This window comes from Clinocottus analis, unplaced genomic scaffold (assembly GCF_023055335.1).
Source record: "Clinocottus analis isolate CAN_PGR_092001 unplaced genomic scaffold, fCliAna1.0.p SCAF_9, whole genome shotgun sequence".
NCBI classification, from domain to species: Eukaryota; Metazoa; Chordata; class Actinopteri; order Perciformes; family Cottidae; genus Clinocottus; species Clinocottus analis.
This window is the reverse complement of record NW_027176251.1, coordinates 10188441-10213484: the sequence shown is the minus strand read 5'-3', so window position 1 is coordinate 10213484 and position 25044 is coordinate 10188441. Positions and strand designations below refer to the sequence as shown.

General features: G+C 40.5%; 1 protein-coding gene across 1 annotated transcript in view; it reads left to right on the top strand.

The window, feature by feature from the left end:
* LOC137781667 (mannosyl-oligosaccharide 1,2-alpha-mannosidase IA) overlaps positions 1-25044 on the top strand; it is a 156602-nt gene that overhangs the window by 78360 nt on the left and 53198 nt on the right. The window contains exon 3 of the mRNA XM_068570567.1: positions 11512-11627. Coding sequence (XP_068426668.1) covers positions 11512-11627 — 116 coding nt within the window. The remainder of the gene's footprint in view (positions 1-11511; positions 11628-25044) is intronic.

The following is a 25044-nucleotide window of genomic DNA, read 5'->3' as shown; positions in this document are numbered from 1 at the left end:
AATCAGGTTTTGCAGGCATACGTTAAGATATGTGGGGATTGAGAACAACATTTATAACTTTGAGAACACAATGACTATTTCTCCCTGCTCTCAACCACTTTTGCTCATGATTGGTTAGTCATTTGATGAACTCAGTAAAACTTGGACGATAAGCAGAAGAGAGGGAGTGTCCCCCCCCTGACTGCGGGTCCACGCTCTGAGCATTAAAGGTGCAAGCAGATGAGGAGCTTGACAGCGAGCCTTTGACGATGCGCTCTGCTGTCGGAGCAGCTTTTGTCCCCGTGCACGTAATGTGACGGCCTGCACAGCTCTGCTTCTGCTGCCGCTGAGGTAGCGACAACTGCCTGGAGATCACAGCACACCCAAACTGGGCTCAGTGCTTCACTGGTAGCAAAAGCTTGCAGGCTGAGCTAGTGACAGGGTTATGAAAGCACGGGGTTGTACTGAGATGCTGAGGGGGTTCAGAAGGACACATTGCCACCGTAGGATGCAAAGCCAGGAGAATAAAAAGGCCCAGAGAAAGACTTTAGTTGAAATAACAAGGATGTCAAGAGCATGACCTTCACCAAATTATAATTGTATCTGGGATCTTCTGTGGGGCTTTTCCTTGCTGATCATGCCATTTGATGTGTAAACAGTTCCTATATCTCTTGGTTTTTTGACATGATCAGCTTTCTTATCCGTACAATTTAATCTATCTTAACCTGGTGAAGAAAGACATCTCTCAGCAGAGGACAAGACATGCAACGCTATTTTTCATGATCATTGCCACAAAAATTTCTGCCCATCCCATCTCGGATTAGAACAAGTTCCCTTCATGGGGCATGAGCACATCATCAAGCCCCATTGCAAAGATTAAAGCTAAAACGATGAAAGACCAGTTTCAAAATGTATGACGAAGCAGGAGGATTTCGGGGGATTGTATTATATTCTACTGTTACGATTCAATCGGTAGCTGATGAATACAAGGGGCGAGGGTCAAATTTAGCTCTATCCGGATAAAGCCCAAAACCCCTCCATGTTGTTTTATCTCTCGGCCGTTTGGATTCCATGTTTATGTAATCTGTGGTCACTGATCAGTCTGCAGTGACGTATTGCCGGAGTCACTCTGGTGATGACGTCTCTGAAACATGAGACATGCCGTTTGCTGTGTAGTAATCAGTGTTTGGCAGTTTTAATCACAAGCTTTTTCTTGCCAAGCTCTTAAGCTTGTGGCAGTGTAAGGGAGCAGATTTAGCTTCATTCACTTATTTAAGGGACTATTAATATACAGTACTTTTTCCTCTTTTTTTTTTTTTAGCTTTGCCTCGTTCCGCCCTTTTCTCTCAAACTGAATATTTCACTAAGCTGAAGAGTTTTGCGGTAACTCGTCCTCAAAGTGCTAACACATCCACCCATCTCTCCATCCATCATCTTTGAAACTGTCCACTGTGACTCATCAGACTTCCAGTCTTTTTGGTGACAATCACGTTCCCATTGGACCCCTGTCTGTCAGGTGGAAAGGAACATTTAGTTTTTGTCTCCATGCTCATTCATCATTCACCAGTAGGTCTTCTGATGTCTTTTCATGTTCCCTGAAAACAGAGAGTTGTTAACATTTCTGAATATCCTCTGTTTGGATTCATTCCTGTGGCGAGCGTTGTAACTTCAAGCATCACATGTGGCTCTCAGTGTAGCAACGACTTAACGGTGCAGGTTGACCCGCGCCACCAGCTCTCAAACTCATGAGCATTTGTGCACAAAATCAATCAATCAATCTCTCTCTCTCTCTCTCTCTCTCTCTCTCTCTCTCTCTCTCTCTCTCTCTCTGTCTCTCTCTGTTTCTCTCTCGGTGTCTCTCGCTCTCTTTTTCTCCCTCCCTGCACTCCAACTGTGCCTGCAGAATGTACTTCCTCTTCTCTCGTCAGTAGAAATCCACAGCACATCACTGCCAGGTGAGACTCAGGTTCTCAGTGGAGACTCTTGACTTGGACTGAGTGGCGGTGGGATGGTTGGTGGTGGCAGAATGAATACGTAACACTGTATGAAATGAATTCCTATTGTTGGCGTATTCTGCCGCGAGGGTTAGAAGAACTTTCGCACTGAGCTGCACAGTCTGGGCCACACTTCACAGCGGTGGGGGTTTGGGAAAAACTGTTAGCAGCCTCCAGCATCCTGGAAGCAGAAGGGGGTTACACTGAAATAAGCAGAGGATCGGGGCGAAAAAAATGAAACAAGAATTGATTGTAAATAATGCGGACAAGGGTTTAAAATTGCCTAACTCTCGGAATTCCTCTCGGAAATATTGCTTGAAAGTTTGCCTTCACGCCTGAATTGAGTGTGAAATTGCAGGTGAGCCTGCAGCAGAGCCTCTCAGTGTACACACAAGAGGCCTATAAAAGGGCTATCTACAGTTGATTAACTTACTTGGAAAGTATTGTGTCCTTTTTTCTTAATTAAAATCTTTTTTAATAAGCCTGCAATTTCATTTTAACACAAGTGCCAGAAGCAACAATCATTTCTGTACCGCCTGTTATAAACCTGAAACCTTGTTCTGTCCTCCAGACCAGTTGTCACAAGACATGAACCAGATGTATAGAAGAACACAATGCATATTGACAAACTTTTGACGCATGCACGCACACGCTCTCTTATCTATCTTTGAATGCCTGCAGGGCTGCACTAAGTGACACGCAGCATCTGCTCTGCTTCGACGGACGGTTTAATTTTTCCATCAGACGGTTGCTCTTTCTCAACAGGTTACTCCGGCTCTCTTAAATAGTTTGGGCTACACGGTTTTTCTGTGTGCAACTGGTGAGCTAGAACGCCCCCATTCAGATGAAATGAAGACAGGTGGACGGCAATAAAGGCACCGTTGAGTTTCATCAACAAAGAAATCAGAGATTACGCTTGCAAAGTAGATTTCTCTCAAGGTTACGCCTGTGACCTCAAAAAGTATTCAGTGTACACCCTGAACAAACTAAAGTGTAATATATTACTGGGAATATTTTATTTTAATGCATTTACTTTTTGGATTTACGTTGGATGACCTTACAATGGGTGGAATTGGTGCTGCGGCGCCGCGGCTGAGTGTCTTTATCATCTGCCTTATCGGAGCCTCTAGCTTTAGCTGCCACCCCTAACCAGGTTTTCAGGGTTGACAGAGCATCAGATGTATGATTCTCCTAGTGTGCTGCATGTTTGTTGATCAATGCAAGAGAGGCATTTGGGAGAGGAAGCAGGCAAGGGGTTCGATAACACTGCGTGCGGTGTGTAATCTCATCTGAGAGGCTGTCATATCAGACAGGGCTGCTGCACTGACACGCCACGCTCTCCCAGTGGCAAATTAGATTGCTGCAATTAGATTGACGTGTGTGCTGCTCAAAGGCTGGAGCCTCTATAATCATGTCTGGACAGTGTGCATTTGACATTTGTTTGTGATTAGATTAATGTGTGCAAAGATGTTTTAATTGGCCCTTAAGTTTTTGTCACTTTGATAGTTTGTTGATATCCCCTGTGAAAGCCAGTCATCTCACATCTAAACCTATTTCCATTAGGAAATAATATATAAAGGGTCTGTTCCTTTTTAAAGTTCTTTTGAATTCTGACACCTTAACTAGACTTTGCCAAAGAAGACACATGTGATTTCAAGTCTCCATTGTACAAACATTTCACACAAGTAAACTCTGTCCCACACCTTTCTTCTACCGCAGGTGATCATCTTCGACGAACTATACTGGACCCGAAAATAATTACACAAAAAAAGATTATTGTTCATAACATTCTATTTCAAAACCAGAATTAACACCAAACAATGCTTTGCCAATTGAATTTGTGTACAAGTTGGGTTGCTGGTCTGCAAAAGTCGAATATGAAATAAATCAATATCAGTTCTCCATGAAGAGATTAGAGACTGATATTGTCTCCCTGTGCTCTGCTCATCATCAGCCGCCTCGTGCAACACGCAGAAGCGCTGATGGGCTTTGAAATAAAAGGACTCCTGCTCTCCGTGACTCTGGCTCAATCTGCTCCTCCTCTGAAGACCTCATAATGGAACAAATTTGTTTTGACTCTGGCTCTAATGTGCCTTGATCTATCAATTCTCTGTCCCTTCCTTTGTCTTCTTCCTTTGTGCTATCGCACTGGAAGGCACAAAGCACCATTAGATGCAGGTCTTTTTGTGGGGCAGATTGATTGTGTGATTACCGTCAGGGCGAACAAGGATAGAGATGGGGAGGGCGGCTGTCGGGTGAGTCTGGATGCAATCAGGACTGGTTGCCTCTAATTTTGTCCATGTGGTCCTTTACTGATGGGTAGGGAGAGCAGAAGTGGGATTTAAATGCACAGTACTGGTATCCATGGCAGCAAGGCGGTCATACAGATAAATCCACTGAACGAAGAACAGGTTTCCACTCAAATGTTCAGACACACAATACTGACCGCAAACTCTTGAACTAAATGTTCTTTTTCAAATCAAAGCAGTAAAATTGTTAATATTCAACTGGTCTCTTAACCAAGGCATCAGGGACTACAGAAAAAAATATATAAATAAAATAAATAGTATGATTATTGTGGATGGTTGAAAGCCACAGAGAATGTTGTAAATTGACCTTATGGTAGGATTGTTTTCTCAAGTTTGAACCTCAGCTTTTGAGCCAACAAGTCCTCCAAGTGCTCAGAAAAAGAAATTCAAAAAATAATTTCTATGATGACGAACAAAGAGAAATTATTAATTGATTAAAACAATTTCAGTAAGAGAAGTCAGAAGTGATTATTAGATTCTTGAACGCTACAAATAATTTCCTTTCTGTAAATCCAGATCCACGTTCCAGTGAAGTTCATAGCCGTGATAATTTATGGGAACATACCTCAAAGTGTATGAGTGTTTAGGAGTTTAAAAATCAGTGGTCAAGCAGCCTGTTTCTAGTATGGTTTCTGCCACCTCACTCATCATCTTCCACTGCTCTTGTCTGGACAGGCGTGCTACATCAATGTCTCACACACAACACAGCTATGCACATCCTTGACACAGGGTCGGCTTTCCTCATCCTTGTGATTGAAGCAATACTTCCCAGTAAAGACCTCTCCAAACAGCTCTGTCTCCTGTCAGGTGCTCTTCCAGGCTCTTATTACATACACCTCTTCTTCTGCGGTATTACTTGAGATTAGATATCCTTAAAGGTTGATTGGAGAACGTGAGATATGTTGCAATTTGTCGAGTGTAAAGAGAACAAATCGTGCAAAGCGAGGATTCAATTGAATGTCTAATGATCCCCATGTATGCACCCTTGTTCTGTGCAGCAGCAGGTACAGAAGTCTTTATGTTGATAATCAGTGGGATTAGGTTCCCCCCCCCTTACATCTAGCAAGCATAGAATCTGCAAGTAAGGATGTTATATTTGTTGGCTGCAGAAGGAGGACGGTCATGCCAGTTCCCTCCGATAGAGCCACTGTCAGTTTCTTCTGGCTTATCTTTGGATGGTTGCCAAACAGTTTGGGCCCTGCAGTCACACATAGTTTGTTGGGATGCCTGCAAACAGTCAGTGGTCCAGCAGCCTGTTTTCTGCCACTTCTTTGAGAGCTGTGCTGTTTTCTGAGCCGCTCCACCTCTCTTTTCATCTTCCACTGCTCTTGCCTGGACAGAGGTGCTATATCAATGTGTCACAGCTATGCATGCAGGGATTTTCATAGGATTTAAACAATGCATCTCAGTAAATAAGCAGCTAAAAAATGTAAATCGACGACTCCATATTGAAGCGCAGGTCAACGAGTAGTCTTTGCTCTCAGGCCTAAACCCGCACATTATGACAGCATGAAATGTATGAAAAGGATTTAAGTATTTAATTTTTCAAAGATAATTACGTCAGATCCAAATAAACGTGTTACTTGTTGATAGTTTAGTCATTGAAGTGGCGTCAAAATAAAGATTATAATCTCTAACACTTTTTAACCGAATCTTTTCACCCGCAAATCACGGAACGAGCTCGGCTGCGTTGTCATCAGCTGCGCCAACAATAAAGTCCTTTTCAATGATGACGTTTAATTGATTATTGATTTATATGATTTCCACGCAAGAAATCATGTATTGGAACTGTTGTTGCTTTCAAAAGCTAGCAAGTAATGCCGGCTAGTTTCCCAGACTGCTGCAGAAACATAATTTATTCCACAACGCCTTGATCATCAAAAGCAAATTTGCATTCCTGTTTTGAATAGTTTCTTCATTCACAAAGGCTGTCTTTATCTGTCAGACGGGCAGAATTGGATAAGTCTTCTTAATTAAACAACAAAATATGTTGTTTATCTTTTCCCTTCAGAACGGCATGTGTTTTCTGATCTCATGCCTCTTTTGGAAGGACAACACAACAACAATAACTGTGAAGAATACATCTAATAAACATATGCTTTGGTTGAGGCGGCCTTAGGTGAACCACAAACAAGACTTAGTTTGATTTGAGGAAATGATCGTGGTCTCGGTGGCGATTACTATAAGGTCAATGGTCATCATGGTTTCAATGGTAACCGTTTCATTACCTTAAGAGAACGGTTGTGGTCATGGTTACTAGCCAACCGTCGAATAAGCCTGAGTTAGAGCACATCCAGTCGATCCTCCCTTCGCAGCGGTTATTGATTATTCTTGATTTATTTGACATCCGCTCCTCAAGGAGACTAAAGCACACCGTTGGCATTGAGAGCCTTTTCAGAAAGGTCCATCTTGATTGATAGACATGACATTTCTCTCGCACTGGTTCACCTTACCCTTTTCATGTTCTACTCACCTAATCCCGCCTAATCCCACACCCTCTCAACTCGCTTTCTTGTCTTCCACTGTTGCCCCTTTGGCGCTCTCCATCAAAAATCCACTCCCCTACAGAGTCATCTGCTGAGTGCACTTCATCCACGCAGCTAACCTCGTGCCTCGAATGGCAAACGGCTACATATGGTTAACATCACACAGATACAACAGCTCGGTAACCCTGTCTCTCTGGTGCCAGATAGTATTAGCACTAACAAGATGCTCATTGCCCTGGCGATTGATGAGTAGATACTGGCAACCGCTAGTAACAGGGCAGCGTATTTAATGTGCATCCCAGCGTCTGCTTGAGTAATATTCACTTTGATAACGTTAACAGGGTGACTTATTGACCACATGTTTGATATGTTATTCTTTTGCTGTTTGTGCCATGAGTCACAAGCTCAAAAGAGAAGGGCATATTTAACATGCTTTACTCCTGTTTTCCCAATGAGTGTATTATAACATTTTATCTCTGAAATTGTATTATTCTGATCTGGTTTACTCTATTGCATCTTTATTGGCTTAGATTATGCCTTTAGATTATGGCTTATCAATGAAATTTACAACAAACAACTGATGGCATTTCAGAGATATCAGCATAAATATTAACATGCACATTGCACATTGTTTATTCTGGTGAAATGAAATTAGAGCGGAAATGTTGTTCCCCTGAAGGATTAAATCGAGGCGTGGTTTACCCTATATATATCCTATATATATATATATATATATATATATATATATATATATATATATATTCACACACTGTATATCAGTAGTCTGAGTGCTTGTGTGTACGTTTAGAGAAAGAGAGGAGGAGAAAGAGAGGCAAGTAATATCACAACACACAAACAGGCCTCAGTGAGTGAGTGATTGATCAAGCGGATTCGTCGTCTAATGTAACCCCCTGACCTACAATGACTGGCCTGTGATGATGAATGAACATCCACCAGCCAATGTCTCACTAATAGCTTTCTGTTACACACACACACACACACACGCACACACACACACACACACACACACACACGCCCAGTTCGTAATCCATCTTTATTCTGTGGATGATTTGTCATTCTTTACGAGCTGATATTTTATATTTTAAATGTTGCGTCGATTGACTGTAAGCCGAGTAAAATTTGATCAAACCCAAGACTCTACTTGATTTGTTGCATGGTTTTTGCAATAAAATGTCAATTAATTATCAAAATGTATTATGTGTATGTATGTGTAAAACGTTGAGCCTTAGTATGGTTTTAACATCACACTAAATGCATTATGAACACAATTAGAGTGCATAAGGAGATCCTAAACTAAAGCACATAAGTGTGTGCATGTTTGTCAATCTTTATATATGCACTCCTATTGCCCCTGTGTTTAGAGAATCCTCACAGCTCCTTTATTTGTAGAAAAGGACTACAGGAATAAATAGGGTCTTAGACCATGGAAGCCGAGGGAGAAAACCATGATGGATTGATCCGCTCTATCTATCCTCCGACTCAATCAATCATCTTAGCTTTGGTGCTTTTCTCAATAGGAATTTTCCACACTCGGCTTGCTTTCCCTGTGGCCACCGAGAGCTTGGCTACCTCTGGGGTTGGATAACCAGAGTGCATTAGATATATGAATACACCCTGTTTCTCAGTTGTCACCATCACTGTTTGTCATCGAGAGGAGATAAGGCTGCTGGGTAAGCAAAGAAAAAAAACAACATTTGAGTCCCATACGTCCTCTGTAACGTTATCAGAAGCAGAAAGCTTTTCTGATTTGATACACCAAAATACTTCTTGGACTGAATACAGTTAATATTAGCACAATGGCTAACAGCCTCGGCAGAGTCCTCTAGAGTTACTGGAAGAGGACTACATGTGTCTTGCCTCAGGCTAGCACTGCCCTCTCGCTGACAATATGAGGTGAACTGCGAGCAGGCAAACTACAGCAGGTGAGCTTTCAAAGGGTGGGGATGCTTGGTATAATTAATCTGAGTATTCAAAGGCCATGACGTGGCCACCTTGTCAGGAGCTTGGTATCGGGTACTGTAACACAATAAGAAAAATCTAATGAGGAGAAAGTAGTTTCCAGTCTTGTAATGAGGTTTTTAGAGGGATTTGCAACTCGCACAAAGCTCCAGTGTTTTTCTGCCTCTTAGACTATTAATAGTATGGGATTTATGGTTGAAGCATATGGCACCGATCATCCAGTCAATCCAAGTCATTGATCCCTGTCCTGCGTGCTCTTCGGCATCCGGGCTAACCTCTTCAGCTAATCCATGGAGGTTCGAAAGATAAGTTGAAAGAGGTCAGTGGTGGGGAGAGTTTTAATCTCATGCTGAGATGTAAGTATAGCTACAAATACTATAGGAACAGCTTGTCTTGTAGAGCGGATTCAAGTTGTCCATGAAAACTGGCTTTAACAAACCGACTGAAGGAGTTTGATGTTAAAATAATTATAAAGGCAACATTATAGTACCAAACAATTAGTGAATCAACAAATAGAAAAGTCCTCAACAACACCTCATTATTTTCAGTTAATTAACATCATGAAAAGAGCAGGAGAGACCAAATTGGTTATTGTTTGAATCATTTTTCATACTCATACATACACTTTATGGACTAAATAATGCACAGATTAAAATAAACAAAGTGATTATCAGTTGCAACGCTGCATACATTTTGTGCAACAAATCAGGAGCCGGAAAAATTGGCAAGAGTTTTGTCGCCCAAAGGTACGGTTACCATTTGCAGCATTTGTTGAGCTGTAACAATAACTCGTGATGAAAACTGAAGGACTTTGATGTGCCAGGTTGCTGCTCAGTTGCATCACATCAATCTCGCCATCTACTGTTGGCTACGTTATTCTCAGGGATGAACATGACGGTTTTTCATCACTTCTCATTTAATCAGGTCAGCTTCTACTTTTTTTTTCTCCTACTAATCTTCAATGTGAGCCCCTGAGCAGTGAGATTCACATTGTATTTAGCCACATTGTCTTGGTATTAAACTTCCAAAGCACAATTTGCCCTTTAACTCCCTTACAGTCATTCATGAAGGATAATGTTTATTTTTCCTTTGCGCCTAGTTGTCTCTGAAAGGCTCATTATTTGGTCATATGAGAATGAAAATAGGCCATGCAATCCCTCATAAGGCCATCAGCTTGGCATAAACACCCCTTAGTGTTTCTCATTTAGTTTGTGAAAAGAAATGAATTGCTTCCAATGAGATTCATAAAGACAGACACTCGGAGGAACTGTGTACACACAGATACACACACATACATATTTTACACACCACGAGTGTGACATTTACAGAATTAATGAAGGAAACACATACATCGAATGTAATCCAGGAGCAGCTGTTAAACGTTTGCTATAATCAAAGTGCATCAGTTCTTTTATCCCCCCTGGTGGTTGATTCCTAAATGATTCGACTTTCATGTCACAGAACAGTGACTGATGCTTTTGTAGCTGATGCTTTTCATCTGGTCCACACAGAGCTGTTTTACTATTAGCGTTCAGAATCACGACAGCAATTTCAAAAGCTTACCATACGAGGGACTTTAATGTTTTACTTTTTCATCACGAATGCTGTCAAGTTGCCGTTGCTAATCGACACATGAAGGTTTGGGGTTAAATCTGGGTACTTATCTACCTTCCAAGAATTTATGTAACAGTCAATTAACAAATGCAACTGTCAGCTATTCGTTGTTCTCACTACTTAATTTCCTTTCAAGAGTGTTTCTCTTCTCAATGTCACACAGTTACATTCACATTATGAAAAGTTACTACAAACCAACACCATCTGGGTGTGCTCATTCACTATCTCAAGGATTAGTGATTGAAGTACTGTAGTTTAGTGTCACTGTGAGGCACTATTACAACAAACACAGAAAAACACAACATGCTGTTAGCGTTTGATCAGTTTGCAACTTTAATATGAGAAGATAAAGTTATGTGAAGACCACGCAGAGAGAAAAGAGTTGGTAATGAGAGTTGGTGACAGAGGATTTTCTCTCATTCCTTGTAGATAATTTGTTGCCCGTTTTGGTTTAACATGTGATCGTCACTGCCTCTTGAAATACTTTTTCCCCTTTCACACCATTAATATCTCCACCATTCATCATTATTAAACATCTTATAGTTACTTAATAAATGGTTTATAATGCACTCTATTGAAGCTGTAAACAAATGCATATGATATTACGTAAGTGGTCATGGTTGTATATGAACGTGTTACCTATGAAGTTTAAAACATTTATCCTGAGCATCTCTTACACCTATAAATAAAATGTGCTTGACCACAAAATGCATTGAGGCTGAATGTGTGGTCGGCGACGCATTGTGACAATACTGAACACAAATGTAAATGCAACTGCGTTTATTTCACACACAACCACTACGTGAGCAGAAATGCACAACACGAGGGCTGTCAGAGTACCGGAGCTTCATTCCCATCAGCTTCAACAGCGAAAGTTCAAAGAGTCGACCGCTCTCTGCGCTCCTTGGGTCACTGACCAGAGAGGTCTGTTTGTGCTCATCACACCTTTTGTCTGCGCGATGGGAGACAAACCTCAGTCAGGCTGATGCCTCCGTGTAAGGCCGCGAGCCCTTGTGTAATGCAGCCCTCTCTGACAGTGTGACATCATTGTGAACACCAGAGACACACATTAATACCGGGTGTGAATGTAATCATGTCTAGGTAAGATATAAATATGACACTAACTGAGTTCTCTTCTGCATTTTGCAGGTGGCCTAAGAGGAGCCTCAATCATTGACTCACTGGACACACTATATATTATGGGACTGATGGAAGAATATAACGACGCCAAGGAGTGGGTGCAGACCAGCCTGGACTTAAACTCGGTAAGAATCGCATCCGACTGGTTGGACACATTTGAATTGTTATCATTTAGTTTTACCTCACTTTTTAAAAAGCCTCCGTCAGCTCGTGGGTAACCACTACATTAAGATAACGACGTCTTCAGCAGTGGCAGAGCATGCCGGATTGATTTGAAACCCTGCTATTGTGCTCCAACACCAACCTTGTGTCCACTGAGCTTGACACTTTTCCAAAGCTTGGGACATTCCAGCAGGAATCAAAAGCTTCCTGTGTGGCCACTGGCCACGCCATGTTACCAGCTGATGGGATTCTCTGCTTCTTTTAAAAGCCTTTGTGGGGCAGAACATGTAATAAATACAAGAAAGAGGAGAGGGGAAGGGTCTAAGTGATGTCTTTTTAGATAGAAAAAAATGGGGGAGGGAAGGCTAAAAGAGGCCACGGTACTTTCATTGATTAAGTCCGTAACGACGGGGTCGGGAACCACGGAGGGTTGCCAGGTCTGATATCATGTTGGGATTGGGCGCTGCAGAGAGAGCCGACCGGACATGTTTTGTGTGGTTTGCCGCGAACAGTCAAGTGCCAGTTTGCCTAAGATGTTATTTCTGGGCCTTGGGGCCATGTTTTCCACCCGTTATAATAAAGTGTGGTTTATGTAATGCCGTGTAATCACACAACGCTTACAAATTTGACTGTCATTATGACTGTCAACATCATACTGACAACACTAGGCAATAATTACACCAATTCCCTGCCTGTTATGACAAGGTGTCAGATGTTGCCACTGTGAAAAGATTTGTTTATTGAAAAAATTTGCCTCAATTAAAATTGAAAAACACTCATTTATTTTGGGTTTATTGGTGAGAAAACCATCTTGAATGTAGTTTGCGTGTGTGGCATAGTGCACTTAATGCCTCAGGTACATTTGAACAGCTCGCCATTGTGTGGGAATAGATACTATCAAGCCAGCAATTGTGCATGCTTATATATTCCACTGGGGAGCAGCCCCAGTATATAACCAGGACAAAAGCACACTAACAGTACATCTATAATGTGCTTTTATCTTGTGGCGCTAAGCAACATCTTGATCACCACCGATTTTGAAGCCATAAAAGATCCACAGTGAGCGTTAATTTCCCCAACACATCAAACGAAACCCTCAGTTTTTAGCTTCTACACGTCTCGCTCATGGCAGACACACACACACACACGCACACACACACACACACACACACACACACACAGGTTTGCTGTCTCCCTGTTAATGCAGATGACAGATAACTGTGAGAGAAGCAGTAGCTGCTGGCCGCGGCAGTCCTCACAGCCTGTAAGTGCAGACGGCCAGTAATGGCAGTCGCTGATAAACAGCCACACTGTCACCAATCATAAAGACAACAAACACAGATTCACACTTCACACTGCACTTTGTCGCGGGTGTGATCTGCCACGATCGGTCAACCTCACTCCCTCCTGCCTTCAGCGGCGGCCTCTGGGGGTCAAGTCCGGCATCTCCTCTGGCGCAAGGCGACATTACTTATTACTGGCAATTTTAGTTAATTCTCCAAATATGATATTTTTAAGGGTAAGTAATTCAAATGTCGTAGCATGATAGTAGTGATTTTCAGCACATTCATTCACATTTATGACTTTAATATGTCTTTTGCCAACATGGCAAATGAAGTTGAAATTGATCAGTGTAAAATTGAGCCACACACACACAAACACACACACACACAAACACTTGCACTACTGTACACAGATAAGCGTTTTTAGATATCAAATAACTGCAACACCTCAAAGGGTTTGCAGTACACTTGAGAAATATTGATGTGTCACAGGATATCATCATTTTGATACTGAACTTCTTCGTGCAGTTTGGAAATTTACCCCTGCCTCAAAAAAAAAAATACTCACTGGCTCCATATACACACTGTCAGATGCACTTGGTTCACCAAGCTTGCCAAGAGCCTCAGGATATTTTCTGGTGTCCTAATTTTATCGCAATACCACTTAAGGAAACATTCAGTATAAGAGCAATTGCTAGGAAGACGTAGCACTTAAAGTCAATAGTATTCTCATTTATAAACCCAAAATAAGGCATTCCTGCTCAATAAAAAAAAGAAAAGATGGTATGTTGGCTTTGGAGTGGAATCAAAGTGAGATTTGTCATTTGGATTGTAAATGTCATACTAATATTGTACATTTTACAATATAATTGGATAATTAAAATGTTGTTTGCAGAACTACTCCACCAGCCGAGCGTTGTTTTCAATGTGTTGCAAATATTACATTTATTTTAGATGAAATGAATTATATTCATATAAGATAACTCATGCAACTTTCCCTTTCTGATGTCTTCATGTGTGGGGTTACAGCCTTGTTTACCTTTGGGCCAGTGCTTAGTTGTGCACGAGAAATCCTGCATGGTGTCTCTTATTGTGAAAGGTTGCGTGTTCATACTAACCGGTTGACATTTAATCTTATTTTAGGGATAATAAAGTATATTCTCTGGGTCGAGGTTAAACTACAAAACAAATGTAAATACATATTCATAACTTACTTATGTAACTAACTGTTTATCAATTAAAACATTCATTGGACCAAACAGTGATCAGACAACAGTTGAAGCGGTCAGTTTTCACAGAACTCATTCTCATTCAGGTTTAGTTGGGCGACAAATTTGGAAACTCTGGGCCAGCCAAGTGAGCAAAAAGACATTCTTTGAAATGCGTCAACATATGACTTTAAAAGAAACGCCCGGCTCCTGATGCAGATCCTGACGAGCTGCTCGGCAGGCAGACTGGTCCGCTGCTAGAGCGGAGCCAATTACCAAAAGACAAAAGAAGCTCCAGATTGTTCAGTGATAGCTTTTGGCATATTTTCCCACAAGCTGTTGTTGCATAAAGCTTGAGGAAGGAGTTGGCATTGTCACAGCCAGTTAGCATTATGGGGGCTCTTCAGTCTGACATGCTATACAGTATGTTGCTGCATTATGAGGATCTTCACTCCGCAGTTTGGTCAGTGCTGTATGACTTTTAAACTATGGTCCAGTAATTTTCCTCCAGCTGGTCCTCAGACCTTATTTCATTTAAGAGAGAGTAATGAAGAAGGCTTAACGAGGACTCTAATATAGGATTGTATTTCCTCGTGACGCCTCCTAAATGTTATTACTCCTCGAGACCCCGTCCTCTTCCTCCTCCTCTTCCTCTTCTTCTTCTTTCATTTGCTGTTACTTCATAATTTTCTATATCAGTTATAATCTAGTTCTGCATTTCTCTTCCATCAGGAGCTGTATTAGATAAGGGTGCGATAAAACCACACAATGGGACTAGATCACAGTGATCATTTCACTCAAATCTTCTTTTTGGTCTTTCATCTGCTTTCTTTCATTCTGTTGTGATTTCAATACCCACATCTCGGCATGGCCAGATCCCCTACCAGGGTGGTGTGATTGGTTTATTGATGGATATGCGTTCCGCAAAGAGGATTTATTTTCAATATTCAATATTTGTTCTCTACATTCGTGCTATGTTTTTATCCTATTTTTTTAAAATGGGATTTAAAAAAGACAAAATGGATTTAAAGTAATAGTAGACGGTAGAAAAACATCCACTGCAGAGTGCGGAGGGGGACAAAACACACATTACCTGAGTTGTTACAGGTCATGGACCTTTGAGATGACTCACTCAGTGGTCCATGGAGGATTGAATGCAGGCACATGCTGTATGAAGGAGAGAAAAACAATGGAGATGACAATACAAAGGTACAAATAATAGCATTCAGACCATCATTTTTATTTATTTCAAAACATGACAAGCTTCTACGACGGGCTGCTACTCTCAAGCCGGTCATTTTCTCATAGCTGCTTGATGCAGCTGTGTAATGTCTTGGCTAATCATAAGGAACCTTTTAGGACTTAGAGGACACATGTTGATCTTCACTGCAATGTGTACAAGTCAGACAAAACAATGTATTTGCATATGACAACATTGGGAAATTGCGCTGGATATTTTCTGTATATTATAGTTTTTCTTTTTCTTTACAAATGTTTGATTGTTAAATCGAAAATGCAAAAGGAAGATTAGTCTTTTTAGAGAAATACCTGCTTAGCATTAATATATATTTAAAAGCTTTGTTCCTGTTACATTTTCAGTAGACACAATCAAAGTGTGTACTCTCTTCATTTGTTACTCTGTGTTATGACCCTGCACGCTAACTTTTACCTTTTGCTGCGGCCAACAGAACATTAGGGGCCACTAATAGTATTTCAGGTAACTTAGTTGTATCCTCTGCGGTAATGTGTATTTGCTGTCACTCTGAATCGGCTCAGAAGCAGAAGTGTGCACATCTTTCTCAGTACCTTGTGCATTGTAATGTTTTCTGTTTATAGATTAAACAGTCCCCCTGCGTGTTTGTTGATGATTCCCATGAAGCATCTTTAGAGTAAGTAGCAACATGCACTGGCAATAACTCCTGATGGACCATGGTGAGAATCTCCTGAGCCAAACCGGGGCAGCAAAGTGTCTGGATAATTAGCACAATCAGGCGAGACTCAAGTGAGTAGGAAGTCTCGTGGGTGTCATTGGGAGAGACTGGCGACAGGAAATGCTTTTTTTTTTCTTCTGCCATGGTTGTGCTGCATTTTTCTACCCGTGGGCAATGCAGTAGTGAGGTTGTGTAAGCACAACACAGTTTGTTGTGTTGGATTGGCCAAAAATGTAGTATAGACATCCGTGTCTCTTTAGTCACCCCTGTGTCCATATAGTCTTTCCATCATCAAGTAGCAAAAATTAGCACGCCAACCACCAAGATGGACAACATTTTACGTGCTATGTACGTCACATCGCCACGTTACCATCGTCAATGTGACATTCACTTGCTGTTTTGGTCACTTTCTGTGAGCTCGGCGGTGCTGAAGGAAGAAGGAAAGCGCAGTAGGGGCTGTGTTGGCAGCAGAATGAAGCAGAATATCAGAGTATTTTCTGGAAACTTTGGTTCACCTCTGCAAAATCCCAGAGTAGACAAAAAAAAAAGCAATCTCTCAAAGCTTCCCTGTGCAGCACATCTGTCAGCTTATGCCCGAAGAAGTTTGAGGCTCTCAATTTCATTACAGTCAAATGAAGTTTGCAACAAGATAAATCATGTCGATTGAAAATAGCTCAAGCATATCTGTCCTGTTATAATCCAGATGCAATTGACTTTTTGGTAGAATGAGCGCAGACACAGCTCATTGTTGTTGCTTGTATTCTGTTCAAACTCAGAAGGATGCTGGGCCCAGAGGCCAGAAAGAGCTCACAAGACACACTCCTTTCACAGAGCAGTGAAAGTTTGGTGAGAGCGTAGACTTGTGAGGAAGAGGAACTTCATCAAATTGTCTCGGAGATTGCCGGCAGCATTTCACCAACTATAAACAGTTCACTGTGTGTACTGAACCGCAACACACATGCACAACATCGCTGGAAATGGAGAGAAATGTACTTGCAACTATTTTGAGCATAATTGTTGACTCAGTTCAACTTTGCATATGCCTCAGGCAAATATCAAGGGCATGTGTTGGATTATTCCTAAAATATTTTAAGCAACCAAACATAGTCAGATTTTTCCATGATACTGTTTTTAACATTTGAAAAGCGGATATTCAGTGTCAAGACATTCTCGCCCATGTTTTGAATCTCAAAGCTTGCAGTGAGTTGTTAATGCATTGCTTTTTAAATGTACGCTCATGTTTGAGGACAGTATGGCGTGGCAAAAGCTCGTAAACGAGAGGACCGAGAGGTTGTTGATTACCACTGGGAAGCAGTTTTTTGACCCCTAATGACCTCATGTCTGCGCTAAACGAGACACGACTTGCTCCCAGTCATGCAGGCGTCTGAGGAAAACTGTAATTTTACGGTGTTGGAAGATTCTTCAGTGAAAACGCCGTGCCCCGGGGATGATGTCGAGCTGAGCTAGTGTCTGTCTCAGAGTGGAGAAGGCAGAGGACATTTTGGATGTGTGTTTTTCATCCTTTGTTATTTACCAACTTTTTTGACATAATTATTGCATTTTTCCCCCGTGGACTCTATCTGATAAAAGCATAATCAGACATAAAAATATTGCAGAATTTCAATGAATGACTTTAGGCCAACGCCAGAAGTCAGCCGTGAAAATGTCTTGAGTGACGTTTTTTGACCTTCAGAATTAACTCTTTATGACCGCGGCGTCTCGGAGGGAAGAATCTGCAAAATATTATTCCCTGAATCACCTTGGGCTCTGGGAAATAAGTTCCGGGCATATTTCACTACTTTCTAACATTTCTTTGGGCTAAAGCATTCAACAACTAATGGTCGTTACATAAAACATAATAGGAACTTTCTCGATTCACCACAGGAACCTCATATTAAGAAAATGAGGGGATTTGATTTTGGAGCACCTTCGCGCATAAATCTGCAAATGAACGTTTCATTCTTGCACCGTTGAAGTTACATGAAGACAAGTACATTGAAACAAATGTTTATAATCGATGCATTAATTAGCTCAGTTAACTACTTTGACGACATAACGGAGCATTTAATACAACAACCTGACCACGGCGGGACATCAGGCAGCTCAAGTGCCTCTCTTTACTCGCGGCAGTTTGGGAGCAAGCGTCCTGCGGTGCCGCTCAGACAAAGTGAAGGATGTGGCTCAGTCAGCAAGGCCAAATACAGTGGGAGGCCTGTGATGAGAGATGGCGGCTCCGAGTTACACACAGTCAGTAAGAGGGAAGATGGACTGCAGCGGGCTGAATAATAATAACGGCGAGTGAGAGTGGAGTCCCATGAGACCTGAGCATTATCATAGAGGGCTCGGTGGGGAGCTGCTGCAAAACCCCAGGAGAGCACAGAGACCTGTGCTCAGTACGCCGCTCTTTGGATTTTGCATGCGTGTTTGTTTGTGGATGCATAGAAAGAGCATCAAAGGACGAGACTCTGGAAATAGACAGATGCAGATCAGCACATTTTCTCGATGATGTGAAGGGAAAAGATTGAGCGGTGATGGGCTGGGTTGTAATTCGGCTATCATTTATCACTCTTGCATATTTGATTAATTATTCACCAGGCTCCTAATCTACAGTTTAATGCATTTAGTGGAGATGTTTACATTATGTCCTTGGTGACATAGCAGACATAAGCCACTGATTAACTACCAGATTTTAAAAGATAAGTGTTATCAAAGAAATAAAATGTAAATCATTACCTGATGAGATTCGAACCATTAGCTGATGGTTTATCTTAATGCCTCTCTGCTTGGACCATTCATTACGGCTTTATTGGTCTAGAATGGGAATAGGTGTTCACTGAAGCGTCTACCCCCAGCTTGCAAAGATGCATCATGGGAATGTAACAAGAGTGGAGCAGTCAAATAAAAGAAAAAGAGCTTGATGTATCGCAACTGATATCCATTACCGTCTAATGTCTGTCAGTTAAAATGCTATTTAAAAAATCTGAAACAGTCACTTTCCATTTCAAATTACCGCCACGGATGACGGCTTCAGAAAAAGAGACAAGACTTCAATTAAAAGGGGCTTCTCCCTGATGGCAGCACAAGCTCTTTTTGATTAGTTGAATGATTTATTTTATTTGCCAAGAGAAATGAGTCAGTCGCTTGGAACCTGCTCATATACTGTAATGACGAAAGAATGAAAAAAAAGACATTAACTCTGTTCAATAAGCCACTTTTAACAACAGTATTTTTTTTTTTAAAGCAATCTTGAAAATTAAAATATCCATGAACACAATTATGTAATTTGCCTCCACACATGTAGTCCAGTGTATTTGAACTCTGATCAAGCAATTTAATAATATCGTATCGCCCGCTTTTTTACAGCGAAGTTAAACATAGCTGTGTGGGCTCATTTTTTGTGAGGACCCCTTTTTCATGTATGCATGAAGTTATACGCTCCCTTCTCCATCAAAGAAGACTGTTAAGCATGCTCCAGAGGTTAGTGGTCATTAACGCTAATGTTGGAGACTGCTCTCGCAGCTTGGCTGCTGATCAAGACCGTAATTACTGTACTGTAAAAAAAGAAAAGGAAAAACAGCCATAGCTTTCCGTCGTGAAAGTAGCTGGGAGGAGACGAGCCGCCTTGGGGGAACTCCTCTGAGCAGAGGCAGCAGCTTCGGGTGTGCCGCATGCTAGACTGACAGAGATTAGAGTTGCTGGATCTAATTGGTCCCTTTCATGATTTTTCCATGTTTAATTAGCGATGTTAAGTTAAATCACAGCCTTAAGTGTGAATCACCAGCTTTGGTCGGCGTGGCAATCATCTACTTAATTTTTTTATCAGTGGCTCATCTGAGTTTTTTTTTTCGATTTTTTTTTTTTCTTCTGTCACATTAGGCTAATTTGGCTTTTGAAATGTTGGACACTTTTAAAAAACCTGGATCGAGTCTTCTTGCGCAGTGACAATGATGCCTCTTTATTAGCAGTAAATCATTACATTAGCGTCTGAGCAGGACACACCACTGGGCAGCAGTCCTCTCGGCTCCTTGGCACACAGCGGCACGGCAGCCATGCCAATCAGGCTCATGTCCCAGGCAAATCTGGGCCGAGTCCGATGACAATCTTTGCCACGGCTGTTGATGTCTGTTGAATACTCATCAACAGTGAAACGAGCATCAAACACTGTCAGAAGCGTTGCGTGGCGCCGGTGAAGCAGAACACTTACAAGGTACGACGGCAATGTACCCAACGAGTCATTAGACTCATTAATTAATGTTCTTTTTCTACCGTGGCTCCTCCTGCACAGCAATTACATTATGTTAAACAATTAAAATGCTAATTTTTGCAAATTTTAAATACCTGAAGTGCGGTATCCAGTTGCATGCTTAGTTTGAGACTATTTTCCTTCAAGTGATGTACTTTCCTTTTCTTTTTTTTATTGCACACCTGCATTCGGTTCATTTGAACAAAACATGTATCATGGGTTGTATTTTAGTTCTGGTCCAGGTTTGTGACTCTAACTGACACAAAGTAGGGTACAAGCACAGCAGACCACCATTTTAACAGTTTTTTACTGTCTCATTCTCCTGGTTACAAAAGGATTTACATACACGCACAGATTGATTGACTCTTTCTGAACGCTGTCCAAAACCAGAACATGAATTTATTCTTGGTTCACTCGGAAAAGGCCTTAGTTGAATTAGTTGGCGCCAGGGTCCGTTTCAGTGAAATATAGAAGTTTGGTGTAAAAGTGTCCATGCTCTGAGCAAGGTGACACAGAAGATACACATTCTCAGAGCTTCATTACGAATATATTTGTGTAAGTAAGAGGCTGTTTGCACTTTTAAGCTGTAAATTGCAATGCAGATTTGTTCTTGCTGTTGAGTAATCATCCTTCAGAAAGTCTTGTTTTCCTCTTACTGGCAGAGGTGGTTTCGCGCTTTTGTGTTTACTCTGACAACCTTGTGTTGCTTCCTAATTAGGTCCTCAGCTTGAGCACCGTGAAGAGAGACAAGGAAAAAAGAGTAAAAAAACAGGTGTTATTCACTATACCTGATTTCTTTGTCATGCTTGCTGCACTGTGCTTAAATGGGCCTCAAGGAGCAGAAGCACAGCCAGATTGAACTCTGTGATGCTGCATTTATTCTCTTGGTGGGAGAGGATAACTTTCACTCTTGCTTTTTTTTTGGGGAAAGAGCGGTTTAAGAGAACCACTTTTGAGTTTCTTCTAATTCATCTATAATTTATATGTAGAAAAATTAAACATACAACTTTTAAATGAAGTCTAAAACGGCATCAAACTGAATTGAACTGAGATGACACCACCAGTCACATTAAGACTTGAGTAAGGGAAATGGTTGATCAATAGCACAATAAAAGAAACTGAATTATTCATGTTGACATTTCACACAATTGTATTTGATCTTCTCTATATTGATTTTCTTCCTTTTTTCATCAGGAATATCACTTTGTGTTTTCAGCCTGATGAAAGCATCCGTTTTACCATACATTTTGAGAAACTTCATTAATCACTGCGACTGGAATGAAATAATGCATTTTAGCTTTCCCCCTTTTTGTCGCTGCGTTATTTGAATTATGAGAATAAAAATATACATTACGATATTCCAGTTTTTTAAATGAGCCAGATGTGTTTTTCCAATTACCAGCTGAAGTGCACAGCCCTAATAACTTTGAAAAGTTATATATTGTAAATTAAACTTGGACAATGAAAAGAAACAAATTAAAGTGCTTTTGTTTTGGACAAATACACAAACTGGATAACCCGGTTAAACTCGTCAGAGCCAAATCTAATCTACTGTGCTTTATTCAGCTTCACCTTCTGTGCAGGTAAATGCAGCATTTGTAAACAGCCTCTCGGAGAATCTTGATATTGTTTTTAATCTCAATATCTTGCTTGTGATGTGATGGTTGAATCGATCGATGTCAGCGAGAGTTCAAGTTGTGTTGTTTTTTGTGTGCTTTTTCTGAGCCCCGGGACTTTTTGTTGATTTAATGGAGATGCAAATCCAAACGGTTGCCCCATTTTCTCAGAAACAATGTGAAAAATAAATCGGATTAAAAATGCAAAAGTCAACAACACCCTTTTATAGGAAGTGTGCCTGTGGTGCTGTTCTTATCTGAATGCACCTTGTGGGATCTTCAGTGCATCGGCTTTCATTTTAAACTTGATGTATTGGCCCTGTACCAGGAAGTAAAAGTATGGTGAGCAGAACCTTTGTCAGCATTACTTGTCCCCCCACACTGTATCTCCTGCCTGTCTCGCTGAGTGCCACTGTCCCTGGTGATAAATAGACAGTCCATTCCTAATCACTGCCATCGTATTGCCATTACCGAACGGGCCACTCGTTTCAGGGTTGGCAAGACAGCTCAGCTGGCCTGCCAGAGGCGTCAGTGCTTTGTCTCAAGAAGTGTCACCAGTGTGCTGACTTCAGGGATGGAGCCAGCACCGTGGTTGTAAAGCAGTCCTGCTGTTATCACCTGATTTATAAAGCTCCATAACGCATAACAAGGACAATGCGCGTCTATGGAATAGTTTGACATTTCGGGCAGGAAATATGTTTATTCTCATGTATGCCAAGAGTTACAGGAGAAGATTGATACCACTGTCATGTCTGTACAACACACATCCAGCTGGAGCCAGCAGGTGGTTAGCTCAGCTTCTCATTAAGACTGGAATGAGGGGGAAACGGAGTCAGGCTCTGTGCCAAGATACCAAAATGCACCTACAGCACCTCTGAAGCGCCCTGATTTCATATTTAATGCCACAATAAACCAAGTGTTATTGCAATATATATATATATATATATATATATATATATATATATATATATATATATATATATATATATCTGCTGTCATTGCATTATCGTTGAATTACAATAGTAACAAAGTAATAATACTCAGAGGGTCACATATATATATATATACATATATATATATGTATGAGCCCCGTATAATATGTATATATTATATATATATATATATATAATATATATATATATATATATATACATATATATATTTAATATATATATATATGTATATATATATATATATATATATATATATGTATATATATATATATATATATATATATATATATATATATATATGTATATATATATATTAAATATTGTATTTATTTATATATATATATATATAAACATATTTATTCATTTTTATACATACGTATAAACATGTGTGTATATAAATATATTCCAATGTTTATTTATATATGTATGTGTGTATATATTTATCTATGTATACACTAATGTTCAAAAGTTTTATACACACACACACACACACATGCCAGTGACTCCCCAACCCTATGCTATTCTTCAGAGTGCAGCGAATTGCCCTCTCTGGCACCCAATTACAATTTCCTTATCATCCACACTTGAGATAGCAATTGCCTTCTCAATGGGTCTCCAAGAGCTCCAAACAACTTCAACCTTGAGCTCCTGTAAGCGGTAATAATTATGGTGATATATTTAAACACATTCAGTGTTACCTCTTGTTTCATGTAGAAAATACTCACAGGTATCTTCAGTTTTTTCGTACAGTAGTTGAAAGACAGACTTGCTAAACATATAACAAGTAAAGGCAATGTCTCCCACCATGAACAAAAACAGGTCGGTTACAATTAACTGTACTCTTGTATCTGCCATGATGTATTTAGCGTAACATCAAGCTTTCATCCAAATGCAGTGCAAATTTTAACCGGCTTCCCAGGGAATCAGTGAAAAATTATAATATTGACATTTGGGCTCATCAAGATAATTCTCCAGTCAGGTGCCATTAAATCTTTACAGAAGAAGATACTGCGAGATGACTGAATCGAAAGAGCCGCAGTCAAACCTCAAACTAACGAAACGGTTTGGGAAGCGCGATGGAAGTAGGATTGTCTCATTTTGTTTCTATTGATGCACAAACTTTCTCACCTCAGTCAAGCGTAAAAACTTAATTGCAAGATGCAATATTTTGACTTTTTCGTATTCAGAAATACATATAAAACAGACGGCTGGAAATACACTGATACTCACTAATAAACTGCTTTGAGTTGCTCTTTTTAGTTCGGTCATTATCTTTTCTACTTTCTTTCAATCGTTGTCAAGCTTTTCTCAGTGAAACACTTCAAACTCGTCTCCGGAGAGTAAATAAAAATATTTGAGAATTCAAGTTTTAAGTCATCTGAAAATAGTTCTGTAATGTATTTTTTTAACATTTAGAATTAATTAGGGTTTTTTCATGACACGTATTTCAACACTTTTTTTGAATGTACTCATGAGTTTTGCCATCTGTGTCCTTTAAGTACTGCGTGTTTGGTATTGTGTGACTACTCAATACTAACACTAGCTACATACCAGTATCCTGTGTCCAGAAACAAAGTTGGCTCATCAATGTGCTGCCATTATTGCCCAGGGCCTAGTTTCACACCTCTGAGTCACCACCCACCTCTCACTATACTAGTCTGGTGTTGCTCTGTGAAAAAACATCTCCAATCAGCACCTTAGTTGGTAGAACTATGGTTGCTCATCTTTTTCAGACGTAGCTGTTGAGCCTTCAGATGGATTCAAACTAAAAGATCTTAAAAAGATATTTTTTTACGGTGTTTTTTGATCTGTTTTTTTTTCTTCTCTGTTCTCTCCACGGGTGTAATCAAATGTGTAATCTATCACTGAGCACCTCTGGTTCTTTGGGAAATAAGTAGGAGAAATGTGATGCGTACTATTTAGTTTTTTTCTCCTGTTTTCCTCCTCCGAACAGTTAAAGCACCAAATGTTCTCAACATTCAACTGAGTATTTTCTGTATAACATAATGTTAATTCTCCTTTTTTTCTTCTTAATACGTTAGTCACAGTGATACTGTGTAGGTTGTCTTTTAATTTTTAATTGATTCACAGAGATTTCACAGTTTACAGGAGAATGCAGCTCAAGGGGTCTCAAAGGGCAGTTAGT